Here is a 16,032-nt window from a genome sequence, read left to right as displayed (position 1 = left end):
TTACCTTGACTGTACCACGTACGAATCCGTGGGCAGGGCTGCTGGAGGTCTTATCAGTGGACTGAACTGGTAACAACGGGTTTGGGGCCAGATTTGGCAGTGCCTCAGGTGTGTAGGCAGGCATGGTGGATGGGAGGGTAGGGGGTAACCTTGAATGTACCACATGCAAGTGTGTGTGCAGGCCTGCAAGTGGGCGTGTTGGAAGCTTACCCACTTGCCTCAACTAACACTGGAAATGCTTATTTGTGACCTTGAGATAATATTTCTATCAGGGCCAGAACCCGCTTTGTTTATATACTGCTTATTAGTTACAGCATTATCTTATCACTGGAAGAGAGGTGTGTCCGAATGTTTACCTGTTATTGTACAAACCCTGCATAACTACTGAAATGCTACTGTTTTTTATGTCACTCTTGTGTGCAATAGAGCCAACTTGACAAAACTGCGACACATAGGCTCAACATTGACATTCATGAAGTAATAAACTGGGAGAGCAAAACAAGCAACTTGTACAAAACAAGTTTTGCGTCTGTGAGGATACACCAAATTCTGCTTCTTCATCATGCAAATGGATTCAATCAGGTTGGTTTTGCAAGTTTGCACTGTCTTTTGCTCCTTTAGGCTATGATTTTGGTACATTTTATTGCAGACTCAAGCTGTTTTCTGTGTGTTTTAGGGGTGTAATCGATAGAGGGGAGTATCGAAAAGACAATGGTGATAACAGATCATTTTAGAGAAAAAGTGGATTTACCACAATTTCCTTCTGGACGCCTCATTTATTTTTTCTTTTTCTATACTTTACTCTGAGGTCAATGTCATTCTTACCGTAATCTTTAAGCAAATATTTTGATATTTCTTCTTCCAGAATTACAGTTAATAATAGGACTACTGTGAAAGGTATCAAACACTTCTTTCTGGACGCTATTTTAATGTCATCACATATGTTGTTATAAATGTACGTTAGTAATATGTTCAAGTCTTAAGTGTAATATCATGGGTACACTTCGTTTACCGAGACCAATAAACTACTTTTCACATTCAGTTGTTGTTGCCGTCCAGCTTGAGAAACTGGACTTTCTTTTTAGACTTACAAAGATATCAATGCAAGATCCATTTGAATTATATAATGCTTAACGGAAGGCCACTTGAGACGCCACTTGTGAGCGTCAATCAATAACGGGCACACAGATTAATAAGAGTGGCCCAAAAGGTAGCACTCAGTAAGCGGCAAGATTTCGTTACGATAACAGAGACAAATTGAGAGGAGAGCACAGCAGATATAAACAGGAGCTACTGATAGAGACCGCCAGTCGTTAGAGAGAGCATCATGTCTTTTCCCAGCGTGGTTAGCCTGCTGGTGCTGCTATTCATGGCAGCCTGTTCTGGTAAGTTTGAATGCAGTCTCGCTCACAAATTGGAGCACCTTTCTATGTGGGAATTTTAATTACCAACATGTTTTTACGCACAGATCAGCGCTAGAAAACCCAAGAAAAATTCTGCTAGTGCTGGAAATTTAACGGTAGCCAGTCTCTAGACGTGGAGAAGTAATTAAGGAAAAATTCACAAGAAGTACTGGTTCTGTTACCTCAAGATGACGTTAGCAGTTCCAGTGCGCTAAAAATGTATTATTGTCGCCTTTGAAGAATATTTACGTATGCATTTATTTGATCATGGTTCTCAAGCAACATTCTTGTGACAAAATCCCTCATACTACAGGATGTGTCTGGAGTAATAACTGATAACTAGAAGGAATAGACAACTTAAACGAGATTATAATTACTGACATATTACCTGTAGATGTCAGATTATTTTTACCGAGAAACCTATTTTCGATCGCAAGCAAGCCATTAAATGAAAACATCTCGAGAAAGTGAATCACTTCCAGGCACTAAGCCATGCTTACCTGCAAAATCAGTTACTATAAGCTGAGACAGAAATTCAAGAGGAAAAAGAAATATGCAATAAATGATCTGCAAAAGTGATGAAACTGAACTGTCATCGGAAGAAATTCCTCAGTTGTACGCACCGTTTATAGATTCCATCATCTGAAATATATCCTCACACCGACCTCTCGGTTTACGGTATTTGCTCCATGTTACGTTATATTGTCAACTATAGAGATTCAGCTTGTGTTTTTGTCACAAATAGTATTTTCTCCAGTCAGCAAGTAACATATTGTAGCAATTGATGCTAATCCTACTCGACAGGCGACCTCCTATGAGGACGATTCAAGTTAAAACTATAAAGGTATTTAAAAATAACACATGTGAGACAGAACTATCTTTTTCTGTGTAGTCTTCCCCAAGTCCATCGTAAATTCGCTTTCTTCACTGTGGCACAGAAGCAATAAGTCTCTCTGGGTGGTGAGGCTGATAGAGTTTCAGCTTACAAAGACTTTTTTTTCTCTAGAGGGCATGGGGAGTTGCCCTCCTCTGCCCATCACTGGGCATGCTCTTGCATATGGACACTGCTTGGAAAACGTTTGGTGAATATTTGAGATGCAGATCTCTGATTGACAACTGTTATACTGGCTCATACCTTTTCAAACTGCAAAGGAGAGCTTGAAGGCAGCAAACCGCGCCGTGTACTTGACTGAAGGCCAGGGGTGAATCATCAGTTCTGAGTGTGTCGCACTGGTAGCTGCGCTCTCTTGCTCCAAGATGATGTCTTGTCCATTCCTGTTAATGACTATCGTTAAAATACTTTGATTTGGTTAATGAAGATGGGCATCATTTTCTATTCTCTCTCATGTTTACTATTGCTGGTATTGACTTCTCTTTAATGACGATTTTTTCAAGGAAGACATGTTCAACTCGCCACAGAGTTTTTCTCATGTATCAACAGTTTATTGTTTAAGGCGGTAGGGCGTCAAACGGGCCGATGTGGAGCAAGAGAGGCACCACAGGACACTTTAATTGCCACTGTCTATGTTTTTACAAACAAGTTTTTTTTAAAAAAAAAATGGTTCAAATGGCTCTGAGCACTTTGGGATTTAACTTCTGAGGCCATCAGTCCCCTAGAACTTAGAACTACTTAAACCTAACTAACCTAAGAACATCACACATCCATGCCAGAGGCAGGATTCGAACCTGCGAAATAGCGGTCACGCGGTTCCAGACTGTAGCGCCTAGAACCTCTCGGTCACCCTGGCCGGCAAACAAATTCATGAAAAATTGTCAGCATGACCAGGAAGAATTCAGGATTCACACTCATAGCAGTGGGAGCTCAAAGACAGAACAAAATAAATTTGTTCCCATGTGAAATGTTATCACTTTTTTCATTCATATACCTCAGATTTTTAACTGAGGTTGTGATCAGGGTGTACTAAGTGTTATGATGGAATTAGGGATGCCAGATTTCTTAGGTGTCCCTCTGGGGTAATCCCAATTTCTCAACCGCCAAACAGGGACACAATGAAAAAACGCTTCTCAAATTGTAACGTAAAATACCTACATTAAAAACAAAAACGGAAAATACAACAAAATGTACACATATGCATATATGAACATATGTGTCAACAATATTTGTGTCTCTATAAGGTACATACGATTTTAGGGAGAAAAACAATAAGCACAAAGTCATCTCATATATCGTATAATTTAACTACAATATCACAGAAATAAAACTGAACTTTTAACACTTTTCTCTGTACTTTGCGTTTGACATGGCCATTTTAATAGAGCCTTATATTTTTGATAAATAATCATGCATTTTGGAACTATCAAAATCACAATTTCTCTAGTACAGGAAATACTTTCAATGGCGTCAAATGAAAGTTTGTTTCCCTCATACATCTACTGTATTTCCAGCAAAGAAAATTTTCTTTCTGTGTTTCCTTTGTGGCATTGTGTGGAAGAAAGATACCCACACATGCAATATAAATCTTTATGTTGCTCAAGAAATTTTGTTTCAAATTAGTAAAATACAACTATTTCTCGAAAGTTGATTTGTCTTATCTAGAGACTAATTTACAGGTTAGAATAGTTTTTAGTATGGTAATGTCTTTAAATAAAAATGTATCATTTATATTAATATTTTTGTTTTCATATATTCTGACGATTTTTCTATGTCTTTTCACTGTAGTATTTTTTTCTTAAGTCAATCATTGTAATGGTGTTGCCCAGTGTTTCAAACAGTTAGTCATTGCTTCAAAAAATTTTGCTACTTCTTCATGAAAGACTTCAGTTTTTTTAATTTTTGCTAATTATTCCATTTTCTTGGCACTTACTTAACATTTGGGAAGGTAAAAAATGAAATTTCAGGTTTTCGATTGCTATCTTCTCAGTCTATGTAACAACATTTAAAACTTATACAGTTGAATTTTTTCTTCCTTCAATTTTTAATACCTTGAAGTGAAAAATGCTTCATTGGTTATGAAGGAACCAAATATAGACATCACTGAGACGACTTCTGAAAAAATCATGTAAAATTTTGGGTGTTTTTACTTCCACCAAACAATTATTTTGAAACAGCAATTAACTGTACAATACATTCAGTAGATGGTACCAATTACATTAATCTCGTTTTGGAACATGGAAGCAGAGTTGTATATTCTGCACTAAGAAGCTCAGAGACATCTTTTAATCTTTCCATCCCCACAGTGTATGTAGCAATATAATTACATAGTTTTTGAATTATTTGATCAATGTCACAAAATAATTGGTTAGCAGCTCTTTGTAATGGATTATGTAATATATGAACAGCGCATCCAATTGCTTCTATATTAGCTCCAACTTCTAGTTTTAGTTTATTGTATATGCTATTAGTCTGTCTTGTTCTCCAAAATTAATGTTAGCATTGCTCTGTCCAAATCCCTTGCTTTCTTCACATAATGTAAACTTTTATATCATTTAAAACCTGTACACAAAAACTGACCACCATATCTGAGGCTCCACTCTTGGGCTTTTCAGTTTCGATTAGTTTTGCCTCTCTCGCTAAAATATTGAATCAAAACAGGATTTTTTTCCATTTTTATGGTTATTAATGTCAGGGGTAGTGCTATCAAATGAACAGCTTTGAAGTTCATTATGAATGAGATCAACTGAATGAGGTACAATAACTTGCTTAATCAAACACAGTGCTATTTTTTTGTAGCTGAGTGACACTGACTGCTAGTTTTTGAGTCATTAAATATTTTTGTACTAACTTATCAAGGCAGTCTGCTGAGGCAAAAGATTGATTTTTTTTTTGACTGCATGATATGCAAAATACAATTCTGCTGCAGTAATTATTTCATCTCCTAAATTATCGTGTTTTAGTAAACAATATGTGTTTTATTTTTACTTGAAGATAGTACATTCGCTTTATGTTTCTCCAGTCGAATGTGATCCTTTATAGCTGCAATTCTCCATGTATTATACACTCCTGGAAATTGAAATAAGAACACCGTGAATTCATTGTCCCAGGAAGGGGAAACTTTATTGACACATTCCTGGGGTCAGATACATCACATAATCACACTGACAGAACCACAGGCACATAGACACAGGCAACAGAGCATGCACAATGTCGGCACTAGTACAGTGTATATCCACCTTTCGCAGCAAATGCAGGCTGCTATTCTCCCATGGAGACGATCGTAGAGATGCTGGCTGTAGTCCTGTGGAACGGCTGGCCATGCCATTTCCAACTGGCGCCTCAGTTGGACCAGCGTTCGTGCTGGACGTGCAGACCGCGTGAGACGACGCTTCATCCAGTCCCAAACATGCTCAATGGGGGACAGATCCGGAGATCTTGCTGGACAGGGTAGTTGACTTACACCTTCTAGAGCACGTTGCGTGGCACGGGATACATGCGGACGTGCATTGTCCTGTTGGAACAGCAAGTTCCCTTGCCGGTCTAGGAATGGTAGAACGATGGGTTCGATGGCGGTCTGGATGTACCGTGCACTATTCAGTGTCCCCTCGACGATCATCAGAGGTGTACGGCCAGTGTAGGAGATCGCTCCCCTCACCATGATACCGGGTGTTGGCCCTGTGTGCCTCGGTCGTATGCAGTCCTGATTGTGGCGCTCACCTGCACGGCTCCAAACACGCATACGACCATCATTGGCACCAAGGCAGAAGCGACTCTCATCGCTGAAGACGACACGTCTCCATTCATCCCTCCATTCACGCCTGTCGCGACACCACTGGAGGCGGGCTGCACGATGTTGGGGCGTGAGCGGAAGACGGCCTAACGGTGTGCGGGACCGTAGCCCAGCTTCATGGAGACGGTTGCGAATGGTCCTCGCCGATACCCCAGGAGCAATAGTGTCCCTAATTTGCTGGGAAGTGGCGGTGCGGTCCCCTACGGCACTGCGTAGGATCCTACGGTCTTGGCGTGCATACGTGCGTCGCTGCGGTCCGGTCCCAGGTCGACGGGCACGTGCACCTTCCGCCGACCACTGGCGACAACATCGATGTACTGTGGAAACCTCACGCCCCACGTGTTGAGCAATTCGGCGGTACGTCCACCCGGCCTCCCGCATGCCCACTATACGCCCTCGCTCAAAGTCCGTCAACTGCACATACGGTTCACGTCCACGCTGTCGCAGCATGCTACCAGTGTTAAAGACAGCGATGGAGCTCCGTATGCCACGGCAAACTGGCTGACACTGACGGCGGCGGTGCACAAATGCTGCGCAGCTAGCGCCATTCGACGGCCAACACCGCGGTTCCTGGTGTGTCCGCTGTGCCGTGCGTGTGATCATTGCTTGTACAGCCCTCTCGCAGTGTCCGGAGCAAGTATGGTGGGTCTGACACACCGGTGTCAATGTGTTCTTTTTTCCATTTCCAGGAGTGTATATTCCCACATATACTCCATAATAACTTATGTTTACTCAAATATGAATGCACGCAATTTGTAAAGCATGGAATAAGTAACAGAAAAGTAAACCAAAGAACAGCTATATCAATCCAGCTTGAAACTGTCGCTGCACGAAAAGTTTATGCTTTACTGTGCACTTTTGAACGCAAAACGTCAGAGCGGGTAACTACACGGCGTCCTTCTTTAGTGCTAACGATTGAATTAACACGCCGACCAATCCTCGTTACTACTTCTTTCTTGAAACTGGGTGGTGCGCCACATGTATCACTGGTCCTAACAGGGAGTGGGGTAGTAATCGGTCTCAGTTTCGCAGTGCCTGGTTCACTGTGGTGCTTGTTGGGTACAGGAACCCTTTTGTTTGTTGATTCTTGTCTTCTCTGGTTTGCATTCCATGATCATTGTAATGCCTGTTGCATCCAAAATGCTAGCTTGGTCCAATCCAATGCGAGAGTGGTGGGTGTACCTTCTAACAGTTATGGTGATGTGCTCTTCGGATTTCTCTTAAATAACTTTCGTAGACCTAAAAGCAAGACACGCAGGATCCTTGTCCATACAGCATCGCTTGGCATGTCAGGGCTGCTTTTAACTGCCGATGAAGACACTCAACTATACCAGCTGATACAGGGTGGTATGCAGTGGCGCATATGCGCTTTCTATCTAATAAAGTGGCCAATCCTATGAAGATGTAGGCTTCAAATTGCCGTCCCTGATCAATGGTAGTTTTCAGCGGGACCCCAGTCTGGGCAATCCAGCTATATATATATATATATATATATATATATATATATATATATATGGCGAGTCACCTCACCTAACATTACCGCTGGATATATTTCGTAAACCACATCAAATACTGACGAATCGATTATCGATTCCACAGACCGAACGTGAGGAGAGGGGCTAGTGTAATTGTTTAATACAAACCATAAAAAAATGCACGGAAGTATGTTTTTAACACAAACCTACGTTTTTTAAACGGAACCCCGTTAGTTTTGTTAGCACATCTGAACATATAAACAAATACGTAATCAGTGCCGTTTGTTGCATTGTAAAATGTTAATTACATCCGGAGATATTGTAACCTAAAGTTGACGCTTGAGTACCACTCCTCCGCTGTTCGATCGTGTGTATCGGAGAGCACCGAATTACGTAGGGATCCAAAGGGAACGGTGATGGACCTTAGGTACAGAAGAGACTGGAACAGCACATTACGTCCACATGCTAACACCTTTTTATTGGTCTATTTCACTGACACATATGTACATTACCATGAGGGGTGAGGTACACGTACACATCTGGTTTCCGTTTTCAATTACGGAGTGGAATAGAGTGTGTCCCGACATGTGAGGCCAATAGATGTTTAATGTGGTGGCCATCATTTGCTACAAACAATTGCAATCTCTGGCGTAATGAATGTCGTACACGCCGCAGTACATCTGGTGTAATGTCGCCGCAGGCTGCCACAGTAAGTTGTTTCATATCCTCTGGGGTTGTAGGCACATCACGGTACACATTCTCCTTTCACGTACCCCACAGAAAGAAGTCTAGAGGTGTAAGACCAGGAGAACGGGCTGGCCAATTTATGCGTCCTCCACGTCCTATGAAACGCCCGTCGAATATCCTGTCAAGGGTCAGCCTAGTGTTAATTGTGGAATGTGCAGGTGCACCATCATGCTGATACGACATACGTCGACGCGTTTCCAGTGGGACATTTTCGTGCAACGTTGGCAGATCATTCTGTAGAAACGCGATGTATGTTGCAGCTGTTTGGGCCCCTGCAATGAAGTGAGGACCAATGAGGTGGTCGCCAATGATTCCGCAACATAAATTTACAGTCCACGGTCGCTGTCGCTCTACCTGTCTGAGCCAGCGAGGATTGTTCACGGACCAGTAATGCATGTTCTGTAGATTCACTGCCCTATGGTTTGTGAAAACCGCTTCCTCGGTAAACAGGTAGAACTGCAACGCATTCTCTGTTAATACCCATTGACAGAATTGCACTCGATGATTAAAGTCATCACCATGTAATTGCTGATGTAGCGACACATGAAACGGGTGAAAGCGGTGACGATGCAGTATGCGCATGACACTACTTTGACTCAGTCCACCGGCTCTCGCAATGTCCCGTGTACTCATGTGTGGGTTCATGGCAACAGCAGCTAATACACCAACTGCACCCGTTTCTCCTGTGACGGGCCTGTTACGGACCCGTTTGCGTGCTACGACCTTACCTGTTGCATACAGTTGGCGGTAGATGTTTTGCAATGTGCGGCACGTTGGATGCTCTCTGTCCGGGTACCGTTTGCATACACCCTGCAGGCTTCAGCTGCATTTCGTCGACACTCGCCATAGATGAGTATCATCTCCGGCTTTTCAGAGTTCGAATACACCATGGTCACAGTTCCTACAACACTACACTATCACAGACGTCTGGTAACACGGTGTACTACAGTTGGTCTGCTCGCGGAGACGAATGCAGAATAACAATAGCAGCAAGCGCTACATGCGGACACTGCGACAGCTAGACCAAACCACAACAGTGCACTACAGCCACACTCGTAAACACGGTCGTCATCGTAAACATGTCCCTGCAGATGCTGCTCGCCGACCGTGGCCCGTGTTTGTTACAACACGCAACTGAACGTCGGAGGTTTCAAGCGTCAACTTTAGGTTACAATATCTCCGGATGTAATTAACATTTTACAATGCAACAAACGCCACTGATTACGTATTTGTTTATATGTTCAGATGTGCTAACAAAACTAACGTGGTTCCATTAAAAAAACGTAGGTTTGTGTTAAAAAACATACTTCCGTGCGTTTTTGTATGGTTTGTATTAAACAATTACACTAGCCCCTCTCCTCACGTTCGGTCTGTGGAACCGGTTCGTCAGTATTTGACGTGATTTACGAAATATATCCAGTGGTAACGTTAGGTGACTCACCCGATATATATATATATATATATATATATATATATATATATATATATATATATATATATATATATATACACTCCTGGAAATGGAAAAAAGAACACATTGACACCGGTGTGTCAGACACACCATACTTGCTCCGGACACTGCGAGAGGGCTGTACAAGCAATGATCACACGCACGGCACAGCGGACACACCAGGAACCGCGGTGTTGGCCGTCAAATGGCGCTAGCTGCGCAGCATTTGTGCACCGCCACCGTCAGTGTCAGCCAGTTTGCCGTGGCATACGGAGCTCCATCGCAGTCTTTAACACTGGTTTCATGCCGCGACAGCGTGGACGTGAACCGTATGTGCAGTTGACGGACTTTGAGCGAGGGCGTATAGTGGGCATGCGGGAGGCCGGGTGGACGTACCGCCGAATTGCTCAACACGTGGGGCGTGAGGTCTCCACAGTACATCGATGTTGTCACCAGTGGTCGGCGGAAGGTGCACGTGCCCGTCGACCTGGGACCGGACCGCAGCGACGCACGGATGCACGCCAAGACCGTAGGATCCTACGCAGTGCCGTAGGGGACCGCACCGCCACTTCCCAGCAAATTAGGGACACTGTTGCTCCTGGGGTACCGGCGAGGACCATTCGCAATCGTCTCCATGAAGCTGGGCTACGGTCCCGCACAACGTTAGGCCGTCTTCCGCTCACGCCCCAACATCGTGCAGCCCGCCTCCAGTGGTGTCGCGACAGGCGTGAATGGAGGGACGAATGGAGACGTGTCGTCTTCAGCGATGAGAGTCGCTTCTGCCTTGGTGCCAATGATGGTCGTATGCGTGTTTGGCGCCGTGCAGGTGAGCGCCATAATCAGGTCTGCATACGACCGAGGCACACAGGGCCAACACCCGGAATCATGGTGTGGAGAGCGATCTCCTACACTGGCCGTACACCTCTGGTGATCGTCGACGGGACATTGAATAGTGCACGGTACATCCAAACCGTCATCGAACCCATGGTTCTACCATTCCTAGACCGGCAAGGGAACTTACTGTTCCAACAGGACAATGCACGTCCACATGTATCCCGTGCCACCCAACGTGCTCTAGAAGGTGTAAGTCAACTACCCTGTCCAGCAAGATCTCCGGATCTGTCCCCCATTGAGCATGTTTGGGACTGGATGAAGTGTCGTCTCACGCGGTCTGCACGTCCAGCACGAACGCTGGTCCAACTGAGGCGCCAGGTGGAAATGGCATGGCAAGTCGTTCCACAGGACTACATCCAGCATCTCTACGATCGTCTCCATGGGAGAATAGCAGCCTGCATTGCTGCAAAAGGTGGATATACACTGTACTAGTGCCGACATTGTGCATGCTCTGTTGCCTGTGTCTATGTGCTTGTGGTTCTGTCAGTGTGATCATGTGATGTATCTGACCCCAGGAATGTGTCAATAAAGTTTCCCCTTCCTGGGACAATGAATTCACGGTGTTCTAATTTCAATTTCCAGGAGTGTGTATATATATATATATATATATATATATATATATATATATATATATATATATATATTTCCTGCCGTGACATCTTTCGATGGAAAAGCCTAGGCCACCTGGTGAACCTGTCTACCACTGTGAGGTAATAATGGTAGCCTTCCAATGCTGTGAGTAGGCTACGATGTCAGCACTCACACATCCAAAAAGCTGATCTGGCGGAAGAAATGTGCCTAACACTGCCCTGATACACTGAGTGTTGTGATTTTATTTCCCTGGCAAGCTACACATTGATTTACAAATGTTCCGCAGTCTGTGTGCGTATCTGGCCGTACGAGGTTCTGTTCGACAAGTCTGACAGTGCCCCCTACTCCCAGGAGTGCGAGATTGTGCACTGATGCTGAAGCATGGACGTGTGTTATCGCTGCTTATGGCCCTAGACGTGCAGTGAGTCAGCTTTACAGCCACACCAACACGCTAATGTCCAAGAAAGAGGCTTGGTGACGGGAACGTGAAGGGAACTAGAGGAGAGTTGTTTCGTCTGTGACATACATTTATTTTGCCACACCTCGCTACATTTACGACCAAATTCTTATCTTTAATGTCCATACTGGTATGCTGCAGTGGTGGTAGGGCTCGATCTCCGTTCCTCGAGGGTACACACGTCAGTGATAAGCACATTGCGCAATCGTGTGAAACGTACGAAACAAAGGCCGCATCTCTAAACAGTCGGTTTCCGGTGCGACCCATGGAGCGTCATGTCTTTTGCGGACGGATAAAAGCCACTGTGAAACGAATTAATGAACAAAACATCGCATACGCATTTGTGGAGAGTCACATTAACTCGACCCACGTCGTCTGTGGCGAGAATGGTCGCAGACGTGTCTCACGTTGCGTTGTCCAGCTAGCACTGACTGCCTGCTTTGTAGTAAGCAAAAGTGTCAGAGCTGTAGAAACAGCAAGAGAATTTGTTTTCGTGTCGCCTGGAAAGCATCGAAATCGCAAGAAACCTGTAACACAGATGGTTTTCAGAACGGTATTTTTTGAAATGTATCTAAGAAGGGCACGGTTGTTACAATCATGCCTGAGCAAATTGGATTCAAAGGTGGCGCTTCGTCAATGTAAAGAATTTTAAAAGATAGTGGTTTTAAATATGGTAATGAGAGAGTTTTCAATTCAAGGAAGTGACATAGAAGCAGCACGACCCCTTATAAAGCTACACGATACAAGAGGAGCCGGTAGTTCTACGTGTATTACCTTGATGAAACATAGGTGAATCAGAATCACTCCACGAATACCTGTTGGAAAGTGAGCGATGGTACTGGCTGTTTTAAAGTTCCCATAGGAAAAAATCCTGGGATACTTATCTGCATGTTGGCTCTTCTTCTGATTTGGTTTCTGAGAGTAAACTTATATGTAGGTGTAAGAAAAACAGTAGTGACTGCCATTCGGAAATGAGCGCTGTCATTGCAAGAAGTGGTTCAATGCACAATTCTTGCCGTACCTTGCTTTGAAGTCGGTCATTGTAATTACTGTGCAAGTTATCACTCAGCTGTTACACAGAAAAGACAAGTTCGAGCACCAGTAAATGGATATTATGCTCAGCCTGAAAAATAAAAGTATTCCGGACCATATAAGCTAGACTCGTGCTGAATTCCTGCAGCTCGTTAATTTATAAAAGTCACGCTTCCGAATGTACAAATTTGACTTTCTTACACGTGAATGAGGTCACACAGTTTTGCTTTTACGCACATATCACTGTCAATATAGCCTGATAGAATTAGTCTGAGCCCAGGTTACAAGCTATGTGGGAAAAAAAAAAACATTCAAGGTAATAGACACTGAAACGCTTGTGCTTGAACCAATAGATGGTATCCCCCTTTAGCGTGGGCATACTGTGTGCGGCACGTAAAAAAGTTACAGAAATAACACTTTGATAGGGAGGAGAAGATGCCTTGAACTTGTCATCCTAAATTTACAATCAGACGGCTCGGACATGGACTTAGATAGCAGATGGTATTACGGTGTAGACTTTGAAACAAAGTAAAGCAATAATAAGTTTGTTTGTGTGGCCATCCTCCGCAGCAAGCATATAAATACTCGTTTTGTAAATGAAACTCCCTTTTTCTGCTGCTAGTTACTTTATTTATCCCATACATGTTTCGCCTTCTCCAGTTCTAAGGCATCATCAGTGGGATCTATAATGATACAGTTTTGTTAGTTATAGATTATCAAACAGTTGACTTCGCTATTTTTTGTAAAAAAAAGTAATTACTTACGAGTTGCTGATCTGCGTTTTCTCACATCTGGTAGTGCGACCTCCAGACCAGATGTGAGGAAACGCCGAGCGGTTCTAAGCGTTACAGTCTGGAACCGCGCGACCGCTATGGTCGCAGGTTCGAATCCTGCTTCGGGCATGGATGTGTGTGATGTCCTTAGGTTAGTAAGGTTTAAGTAGTTCTAAGTTCTAGCGGACTGATGACCTCAGAAGTTAAGTCCCATAGTGCTCAGAGCCATTTGAACCATTTTTCCTCGACAGAACATGAGATACCCATGAAGAAACTCTTCAGTTTCAATTTGAAAGCGTGTGGATTACTGCTTAGATTTTTGAATTCTTGTGGTAGCTTACTGAAAATGGATGCAGCAGTATACTGCACACCTTTCTGCACAAGAGTTAAGGAAGTCTCATCCAAAAGTGGGTTGGATTTCTGCCGAGTATTAACTGAGCGCAAGCTGCTTATTCTTGGAAATAAGCTGATATTGTTAACAAGAAACGACAGTAAAGAATATATGGACCAATGTCAAAATACCACGCTAGTGAACAGGGGTCGACAAGAGGTTCGCGAACTTACACCACTTATTCCCCAAACCACCCGTTTCTGAGCCAAAAATATCCTTTTCGAATGGGAAGAGTTAACCCAAAATATAATACCATACGACATAAGCGAATGAAAATAAGCAAAGTAAACTAATTTTCGTCTCGAACGATCGGTTACTGAAGATACCGTTCGTATAGTAAAAATGGCAGCATTAAATCTTTGAACAAGATCCTGAACGTGGACTTTCCATGACAATTCACTATCTATCTGAACACGTAGAAATTTGAACTGTTTTAAGTAAACAATCTTAACAGATTATGGGCTCAGACCGCGTGTGAACAGACGCGAAGTAATTGTTTTCGCTCTCCACACTAGGCAAAGAATATGACAATTTCAAGGGCCTGTGGCACACGATTCAATTTGAAAATGAAAGTGTGAACCTCTTGATTGAAAAACTGTGCACAACTGAAATGCGTGATCAAAGTATGGTTGAATCAGCTGTGTTTGTTTACACGTAGTTGCCCTAAAAAGAAAATTCAGAGAAACAAAAGTGACGATATCGGTAGTGCAAATCGAAAAGGAATATTGAAAGCGCGAAACGAAGATTTTCTTGTCAAAAATATGGACAGATAGGCCACTGGGCAGCAGAGTGTCCAACGAAAAAGACAGATAACTTCCGCGTCAATCATTCTGAAAAGAACATGGAAAAGAATGTTGCATTTTTGTCACGTGGTTTTTGTACTTCAGTCAAAAACTGTGTTGGAATCGACAGCTGGTATTGTGACAGTGGTGTCACAAATCAGATCGCTACAAATAAACAATATTTCGTATCATGTACGAAATTCGCCATCCCTGAAAAGATTTCTATTGAGAAAAGAGGTGTGAGCATGTTGGCTCATGGACAAGGAACTGTGAAAACTTAAACGCAGTTGAATAATGTCAGGAAAATCTGTGAATTGAAAGATGTGCTTTATGTTCCTGAAGCGAGTGCTCACTTGCTCTATGTCAAAGCAGCTGTGCGAAGAGGTTTTTGCACTAGACTTGATGACAAAAGTGTCGAAATTGAAGACAAAGTGACTGGGCAAACATTGATGACTGGTCATGTCAGCCATGGTCTCAACATTCTTGACATACATGTTGTCAAACCAGTACAGCCAGCTCAAGTGTATTTGGTGTCATTGTCAGACATGCTGTAAGTTCACCATAGATTTGGATATCAACACAAGCAACAGTTGAAATACATCTTGAAACAGAAGAACATCAATGTGGATGAATACAAAGAAGAATTCTACATAGACTGATAATCAGGAACAGAATGCATCGTCCAATCGTTATAGGTGAACAAATCTATTCTGACGTAAATGGACCTATGTTTACAAAGTCTCACGGAAAAACTCACTATTACGTATGTTTCAAAGACGATTTCAGCAAGTTTCGTAAAATTTTCTTCCTTAAGCAAAAATGTGAAGTCAGCACAGCCCTGGAACAGTTCTAGAATGAAGCCAAGACAAATGGCCATGTTGTCCGACAGTTCAGGTGTGATGGAGGAAGAGCCGGCCGCGGTGGTCTCGCGGTTAAGGCGCTCAGTCCGGAACCGCGCGACTGCTACGGTCGCAGGTTCGAATCCTGCCTCGGGCATGGATGTGTGTGATGTCCTTAGGTTAGTTAGGTTTAAGTAGTTCTAAGTTCTAGGGGACTAATGACCACAGCAGTTGAGTCCCATAGTGCTCAGAGCCATTTTTTTGATGGAGGAAGAGACTTCGATAACAAGGAAGTCTCGGAATTGGTGGCAAACAGAGGCATAGAGCATTGCATCACTCCACCTTACACACCACAGAAAAATGGAGTCGCAAAAAGAGAAAACCGCATTAGTGTTGAGTGTGCACATTCTATGTTGAACCCCAGTAAATTGCCAAAGGAACTGTGGGCAGAAGTATACAATACAGCTGCATCTCTTTTAAATCGCACTGGGAAGGCCTTTACTGAAAACAAAC

The 16,032-nt window shown here is 43.2% G+C and overlaps 1 protein-coding gene across 3 annotated transcripts in view; it reads left to right on the top strand.

Moving 5' to 3' along the window:
- Positions 1-1,284: 1,284 nt before the first annotated feature.
- Positions 1,285-16,032, top strand: part of LOC126360538 (retinoid-inducible serine carboxypeptidase-like) — a 162,201-nt gene continuing 147,453 nt past the window's right edge. For all 3 annotated transcript variants that reach the window (XM_050007721.1, XM_050007720.1, XM_050007719.1), the window contains exon 1: positions 1,285-1,385. In XM_050007721.1, the coding sequence (XP_049863678.1) occupies positions 1,328-1,385 (58 nt within the window). In that variant the 5' untranslated portion in view covers positions 1,285-1,327. The remainder of the gene's footprint in view (positions 1,386-16,032) is intronic.

This window comes from Schistocerca gregaria, chromosome 1, assembly GCF_023897955.1.
Source record: "Schistocerca gregaria isolate iqSchGreg1 chromosome 1, iqSchGreg1.2, whole genome shotgun sequence".
Lineage (NCBI taxonomy): Eukaryota > Metazoa > Arthropoda > Insecta > Orthoptera > Acrididae > Schistocerca > Schistocerca gregaria.
Note: the sequence above shows the minus strand (reverse complement) of the source record. Positions and strands in the feature narration are given on the sequence as shown.